The 8,000-nt window shown below is 39.8% G+C and overlaps 1 protein-coding gene across 1 annotated transcript; it reads left to right on the top strand.

The window, feature by feature from the left end:
* Window positions 1-520: 520 nt before the first annotated feature.
* Window positions 521-7,219, top strand: LOC117607058 (uncharacterized). The gene is made up of 3 exons (XM_034330272.1): window positions 521-686; window positions 1,188-1,225; window positions 7,097-7,219. Exons 1-3 carry the CDS (start codon window positions 533-535, stop codon window positions 7,217-7,219), a joined length of 315 nt encoding a protein of 104 aa, XP_034186163.1. The 5' UTR covers window positions 521-532.
* The last annotated feature ends 781 nt before the right edge of the window (window positions 7,220-8,000 follow it).

Raw genomic sequence — 8,000 nt, 5'->3', positions numbered from 1 at the left:
GAGCAGATTTCAATGTTGAGGGGTTGCTCATGAGTATAATGGTGGATCAGCTTGTTTTGGTAATTAGCTGGATGTAATGTAGACGTTGATGCTGGAACAGATTGATTTATGCAAGGTGAATTTTTTGAAATATGTAGGGGTAGGTTGTTAAGTTATTATAAAAATAGCATATTATTTTAAATTTTTGGGGTTGGTAATAGGTGAATTTTATTCGAAAGAACAGTGTAAAGTTTACAAAATGAAATTAGAATTGGGGCTCTCCCCATGGTTCGCCGACCTAGGGTTAAACATTTTTCTAACATTGCCTATCTAAACAAGATTTATCTCCATAACACATCCCTCAAAATATAAAAAAAATGCTACTTTAAATATTATTTTTTAAAAAAGTATAACTCAGAAAGTAATGGAAAAGTATCCCGCAAAAATAGTCTTCATACTTAAAAGCCCCAATTCTCAACACTATCATCGTATCCATCCCCAACTACCCCTACAGTGTCGCCATATTTCTTCCAGACAGTATCCTTGCAACAGGATGAAACCTCGTAGAAGGCACAGAAGTCGTCAGAGCGAGGAAAAATTTCAGCCAGTCAATCCACAAGGACTTCGTTTCGATCAACGTAGACGCACCCCTGCGGCATCGACCCCACAGTCGAGGGAAATTCACGGGCTTCTCCCTCGCAAAACGAGTAGGTGTTTCCGGTTTATTCCCGGAATTCCGCGTGGGGTGGTTTGCGAAACGCATAAGGGGTTTGCCCTTATGACCGGGCCAAAGGCAACGCTTCTAAGGGACGAACTGCATTTTTCGAAGTCCTCGCGTGCCCGCGGGATTCACCAGCCCCTGTACCAGGCGACGGGGTACTTCGCATTCTGCTACATCGTCGCGGGATTTGATTATGCAAAGCGGCAACCCCCTTAGGCCGTTTGCACTCCTTCGTCTCTTCTCTTTCTTCCGGCACCGTTCGTGGATCCCGTTCTTTCTCCGTCCGGACACGTAGGCGGCCCATCATGCTCGCTGACTTTCACCTGAGTGTCCTGGGAACCTCGGCGCTGCATTCTTATTCGGATTATTCCGACCGTTTATGAAAATTGAAAACTTCGTTGCCGTGAATTTTAGTTTCTCGTGACAATTTAAATTTTTTAGGACACTTGGAAATAAATTAATAACTGAATGTTTTGAATGTTTACAGGTTGCTACAGCAGGACAGGAACCTTCATCTTCAGTGAGGTACTTCTTCTATTATTTTATTTTTTAGAATTCTGATTGATAATATTAAGAATTCTTATACATTTTCAGCAAAGTATCAATTTACAGTGATCGAAATTTAAGCGAAGATAACTCTATACTTATAGTAACTTTTTTCAATATTTTATTTCTATGATATTATGTTTCTGAAAATTTTATTAGTACTGATTGATGATATCTATATGATTAGTAATATTTTTTTTATATGTTATAGAATATTGCATAATAGAAATACGATTTATCCAATACAAATGGCATATTTCTAATAGCAACTTAGAATTGAATATGAAAGTATTAATTCATAATTTAATTTATATTTATTTTGTTTGAAAAAGGAGAATGAAAATTTGTATTGATTACTGTGAATTGATAGAAACAAGTATACTTAATCCAGTAAACGATTCCGTTTATGAATGAAAATGGTTCCCTTTCACTTCTCTAACTTTCGCCACGAAATCCAGAATAACGGACGATAAGCGTTCACCATGAGCACGGAAACACTTTATCGGTGCAAGTTTTCTTCACAGACATAAATCTTCTCGTTCTTCGTTCAAGCTGTGCGCAGTCAACTTTTAAATCAGTCAACTTATATCTGATACAAGTATTTCTAGTTATTAACAGTAAATTGACAATTAAATTCGTAATTTTCTTGAATATTTTATTCCGAAATCCTTTAAATTCTATCTCAGAGAAATAAATAAATTTAACTCAGATATGTCAAGAGATTATTGAAATTCCAGTGGCGCTTGAATTAACAGTTGTAATTTATGGAATTTTAACAAATAATTCTGAAATAGAAACAAGGAGGTCGTGAATTTATTTGCCAACTTAATAGATAAGTAAAATAATTGCCAATAATACATTTGATGGATTTCCATAAAAATTGCTATGAACAATCTCAACCCCATATGAATGACGTAATAATTAAATGTTAGAAAGAACCATAACAAAAGCACCAACGCCTTGAAACGCAGTAACCAGGACAAATCCCAACACAAATGCAATCTTCCAATGAATTCTCTTTAACTACCCCGTAAAAGCCCTCGCACGATCCGATTCGTTCAAAGACAGTACGTTATCGGGTCTGGCGATAATCGTTGGTATCGGTTCGGTTTGTTCCCCCATTTCTCCTCCGTCTTTCCGCAACATAAAATCGATCGTATCCCTGGAAGGCAGCCGGTAAGCCTTAGGGCTTAGGTGTAGCTAGGCTACATCGCCTCGGATTTGAATACTGTCGATTCTCAATTGTTGCGGATCACGCGCGACGCCGCCCGAAAAACGCTCTCGAACGGTGCTATCCTTTTTCGAACAGGAACACAGAGTAGGGAGGAGAGAGAGAAAGAAAAAAAAAAAGAAATAGATGTATATAATTTGGGTCCCCGGCAACGGCAGCTGCGTGGGTCCCGATATGCAAAAAAGGGGTTGCCGCACGGAATTAGAATATCCTCGCGGTCTCATTTGAATTTCAATCTCGCTACGCGGACAGTTTTCCTCTCGTTGCTTTTAAACCCTCGGGGGCCCCGTGTATCTGCCTACCTACGGATTCTCAGGTAACCACCGTCGGACGAAGGGGTTGCCGGAACAGCAGGATGAAAAAGAAAAAAAAAAAAGGAAAAAGGAGAGCACTGGCGCGGTGCCCCATTAAAAATCCTCTGTCGACTACCTGGCGAACGAAAAAACCCGAATGGAGGGGGGAAACGGTGAACGTGGCGCACCTCATTAGAGTTTCGCGTTCAACGTTTAAATCCCGACTCGCCGGGGGTAGTTTTCTCTCCCTTTCGCGAGAGGGATTCCAAAGGTGTCGCCGGGAATAATGCGATGCCGCGTCCACGGAATTACAGAGGAGAGGCTTATCGAGCCGCGGGCTGAATCGTGGAAGTTTCTTTCCAGTAGGGAAGGGGAGGTGTTTGGTTTGCCGGCGAATCGAGGAAATGTTTGGGTCTTCGTTATGATAATGAGTAATTGAATTTTATGAGATGGATTTGTTTGGATTGGAGATTGAAAATAGCTTCTTCGGGGTTGTTCAACCCTTTGGGGTGGTAACTCGATTGAGGACTGTGCAGGATGAAACACTATAGTGGGAATTTGTAACGTTTGATGAATTTTATAGAATTAAAATAACAATATTATCTTCTACATTTGCAACATTTTATTTTTTAATTTTCTTACAGAAAATTAAAAAAGTATTAGCATCCCCTTATATCACAATAATTATATTTAACGATCCGATTGTTATTTTAAAATAAATTCTGTGATACTTTAATAAACAAGCGCACTTTTGTCAAAAGAGAATGTGCTGCTATTTTCTTTATTTATTGTGAAATAAAATACACCATATCAGTGAAAGTTTACAGTGAACAGAGTTTGCAACATCATCGATGCATTCTATTATCCGTATCGCGTGGCTTGCACGCGCAAGAAATAGACGAACATCGTAAAGAGAGGGATGATATGAAAGAAGGGTCGTTCGAGGTAGAAAAAAGAGTGTGCGAAGGAGGGATAAGATGGTAGGCCATAGCCGAAGGCCTTTCCTTCTGTACGAACACCCTTCGATACGCTTCTCTGAGGGTACAGTACGCGCAAAATCGGCGACCATCCCTTCGAAAACTACCCCCATGGTTCTATTTCCACCGATAAAACCGATGGAACGCAAGGGCAGCTCGCGGAAAACTCCGCCATCCCTTAGACTCACCGATAAAAGCGACGACTTCGATTGGTTCAGGGGATGGGGTAGGGTGAGCTACTGTATAAATACATGTGAGCACGCGTGCTTCAGGGGAGGGTGGGTTTTATCGTGCATTTGCACACCTCGCGACGAAAGAAATATAACAGGGCGTTCAGGATTCTTTATATTCGAGGAAGAATTCTATATATTGCTACATTTAGCAATTTTTAATATTTAGAAGCGATGGCTGGGTCGATTAAGTCCCAGACTACTCTTAATTTAAAAAAAATGTGTTATTCAAAGGAGATGTGAAAGGCAAGGAAGAAACAAATGTGAACCATTGCTTCACTCAGATATTTTGCTGATACGATAAATCTTGGTCAGTTTTAAGGTAGAAATAAAATGCAGCAGAATTGTGTTCTACGGAAATGAAAATAAAGAACAGCAGCAGCAAATTTTCGAAAGATTGTAGAATTGAAAAATTACCAGCATCTTTTTCAACGTACTCAGTGAACTTTGCGATTTGATATTACGCTTGGAAAACAACTTTTCATAACTGAGAATATTAAAAAAATTCAAGCTTCTGTTTGATTTTTGCTGAAGTGAAAATTTTAGTACGGTACACTTAGAAAATTAATATTTTTCATTCTGAAAATGAACTGTACCTTAATGAAACCAAAAATATTTAATTTTTTTCACGTCTATTTTTATTGATTACTGATTTTAAATATGTTAATTTATATCAGATAAATTCTAAAATTCCTTGAGATAAATATTTCAGATTTATACAAAATTCATATTAATACCTATTCACAGTATAAACCTCCACATCAAACCTCTCCAAAAATCTTAAGAACCAACCACCCAAAATCAGTTCTACCGCCATGAACCTTCCTCCGTCAATACCCTCATACAACCCAAACACCCCATTACAACGGATGTCATTCAAACAAACCGTCAGAAACAAAATCTAATTGCTGTTCTGCAACGGGGTCGACTCCCAGCCTGAATCCGATCGATCTTCCATTCGGCAAATAAAATTGCCGATATCGCGTGGTAGGGTGTTTTCATCCCTGAAAATTCCTTGCTCTGCAAGCTGGCTGAAATTCGCCAGGCCGGATTCTTGGCGGTAACTGTACGACGTCAGTAACGTCGAGTCCGTCAAGTAACTCGCTGAGCTCGTGTGTGGACTGCGAGTTTACCCGTCGTCGACGACGACGAAGACGACGTGTGTTCGTCGAGCGAGAAACTTTAGACCGACCTAGGGCCCGGATGCGAGCTTCCCGGATGCGGTTCCTGCCACGTCTTTGCCATGGTTGCACGCCTGGAAAGTTTTGCCCTACTGTACCACCGCACCACCGCCAACCATCCCTCTTTGCCTCTCAACCTCACCCCTTTGCCCCGGGGATTTTGGTTAGAATATTGAATCTCGCAGAGTGGAGGCGCTGTAACGAGCACACCGAGCCGACCCGGCGAACGTCGTACCCTCGACGTCGCTCACGGTACCGGGACCACCCGCTCGCGAACCGAATAATCCGCTAGCACGGAAGACACCAGGTGAGAGGAACCGGGCCACGCGGGAGCTCCCGGATCCCGCTTGCTTATGATGGATCGTACAATTTCCTACCACGGGATTTTCATGGTTTTTGCTCGCCTTATTTTATTTAAATGGTTAAATTTAAAGGGATGATTTTTCGTACAAATATTCAAAAACGAACAAGTTAATAATTTATAGCTGTAAACTTTACTACTACGTGGTTTTGTTATTATTTTATTTAAATATGGTGAACTGTGGGGATATTCATTTTCCTTGCACAGAAACGTTCATAAATGAAAAATCCATAATTCATCAGTTTGAAATTGGCAATTTATCGCCAATGGTGAAACCTAAATTAAAAATCTTCACCAATCTTATTTCCCATGAGTCAAAATTATCCCAGAATTTTTCGGACCAACGATCATCACAAATATCATTCGCCACCCAAATTCACCCAAACATCCACCAGAACAAGAAGAACCACCTCGGTTCACCCGCAATAAATAATTCACGCCTTAATCAGGGTCCTACGATATTTCATCCCCGTCTCGATCTCCACCGATTCTAGTCACCCTTTACAATAATTCTCGCCTTGGTGAAGGCCAGCCTTGTCTCGCATCCGGTACGAAACGAATTTACTTTTAATTGGCGTGCGCGTGACCGTGTCGTCCGAAAGTATGGTCACCGGTCCAAGGCCAGTGATGTACGAGGGTCAGGCCATGTTTCCGCCTGTTTTGACCACGGAAGGGGGTTAGGGATGGGCAGTACGCCCAGGGTCAACGGATCACCCATCCGGGGCACCCGGTCGCGCCCTGAACTTTCGAGAGGGGTCCCTCCTAGCACGCGTCCGACCCTTGGACTGACCAGAAAACGGACCTTCGAGGACCATGACACACCGGTTCGGGAAAAAGTCCAAATTAACGGAGTGTCCACTTTGGCCCAGGTATACGGGACGAGTCGGGGGATGATGGCACCACCGAAATATGGGTCGCGGTCGAACGTACGTTTTCAACGATCTTGTAGGCCAGCTTCGTGGCATTGTCGTGTGCCCATCACCTGCGTTCTATCTTCTGCGAAACTGGATCCTGGCCATCGTTGACGGGGGCCAATGTTCCTCGATGTCGTTTGACCGTGGTATCCGGGGGTCGGGTATGACCTACATTCTCGGTTTTGTTACTGTCCTTTTGAGTCTCGTTGGGCTGGATGTTTGAATCCAACGTGAATGCTTTATAAACGCGTTTGATAAATGGCTTATATACTCAACATGATGAAAATTGTGTGTACAGATATTATAGAAGTAAGTTATTCTATTTTTAGGAAGGGAGCTTGAAATATGTTTCAGTTTTTCGAGGAATGATTAATTGTTAATTACCGATAGTGCTTTCTGATGAAAGAGGGTTGCTGCTGCTGCGAAATGAATTAGATGAAGATGATATCGTTGGTGGTGAAAAAATCAAATAAATCGAAAAAATCGAAAAAATCGAATAATGAAATCAATAATTTGTTTTAACAAAGATCTCAAATACAAATAAAAGCTTTAATTATTTAATTATACATGATAACCAAATTGTAAATAGCTCCTAAACTAAAGGAACACAGTTTCTAATTTGATAATGTCTAATTTCTAATTTCATAATCATTTCTGTTTCAGGTCCATGAATGCCTTATGGACATTACGAATACCAAAGTACGTGTGGAATCGAAACAAGAAATGACGGATCAAGTTCGACAAAGGGCTAACGGCAAGTACACACGCCACTTTGCTGGCTTGTAATGGAATTCCAACACGAATATAAGTAAGTCCTTGTCTTTGATACTTGTTCTCACATCAGTAAATCATTGCGACAAAACAGGGGATCTTCATGACTTCATGAATTGTTAATTAAATGTGCCTCTCTTTATATTTGACATGAAGGGGAGAGATTGACTGTGGTGTATTTTAATTTTCCACCTATTCTTATTAATTTTTGTTAATTTTTAAATAATTTTCAATTACTTTATAAAGTACTGGTACCGTTATTCTATGGAATTTTATTAGTGAATTTATTATGAAATATCTATATATTTTAACTTACAGTTTTTAGTAATATAAGTTATTGTACTGATTGATTGGTAAGAAAATTTTCCAACTATTTTTAACATGATCGTTAATCATACTTGAATCCAGACATTTGAAATGTCATAGCTGATGCAAATGCTATTTATATTTGTATTATAAAATTGGAATAGAAACGAGCCTTTTATTACTTCCATGTTCTAATTCTCGACTGCTTTAAACCCACCACAGTCAGTCAGACGTCAATTATGACGAATTCTTTATCTCATGACAGAAGGAAGTGGAAACTTAAAATTACCACGTTAATTTGAAAATAAAAAGAAACGAGTGTACCCACTTTTAGGTGGTTTGAAAATGAGATCTTCATTTTTCCCTTGAAGTATCAAATTAATGCGCACACTTAACATTAATTAATTGCTTAATAAGTATTAATACATGTGCCGTAAATTTCGTTTACCTTTCAACTTTTTAAAACCCAAAATTTCTATATTCATTGAAA

The sequence above is a fragment of the Osmia lignaria genome, chromosome 2, assembly GCF_051020975.1.
Source record: "Osmia lignaria lignaria isolate PbOS001 chromosome 2, iyOsmLign1, whole genome shotgun sequence".
Taxonomy (NCBI): domain Eukaryota; kingdom Metazoa; phylum Arthropoda; class Insecta; order Hymenoptera; family Megachilidae; genus Osmia; species Osmia lignaria.
This window is presented reverse-complemented; position numbering and strand designations above follow the sequence as displayed.

Excerpts from the sequence above, each read along its gene's own strand:
- LOC117607058 (XM_034330272.1), top strand. The coding sequence starts at position 533 with ATGAAACCTCGTAGAAGGCACAGAAGTCGTCAGAGCGAGGAAAAATTT. Across the intron at positions 687-1,187 it reads GCTTCTCCCTCGCAAAACGA|GTTGCTACAGCAGGACAGGA; the intron begins GTAGGTGTTTCC and ends GAATGTTTACAG. Across the intron at positions 1,226-7,096 it reads GAACCTTCATCTTCAGTGAG|GTCCATGAATGCCTTATGGA; the intron begins GTACTTCTTCTA and ends TTTCTGTTTCAG.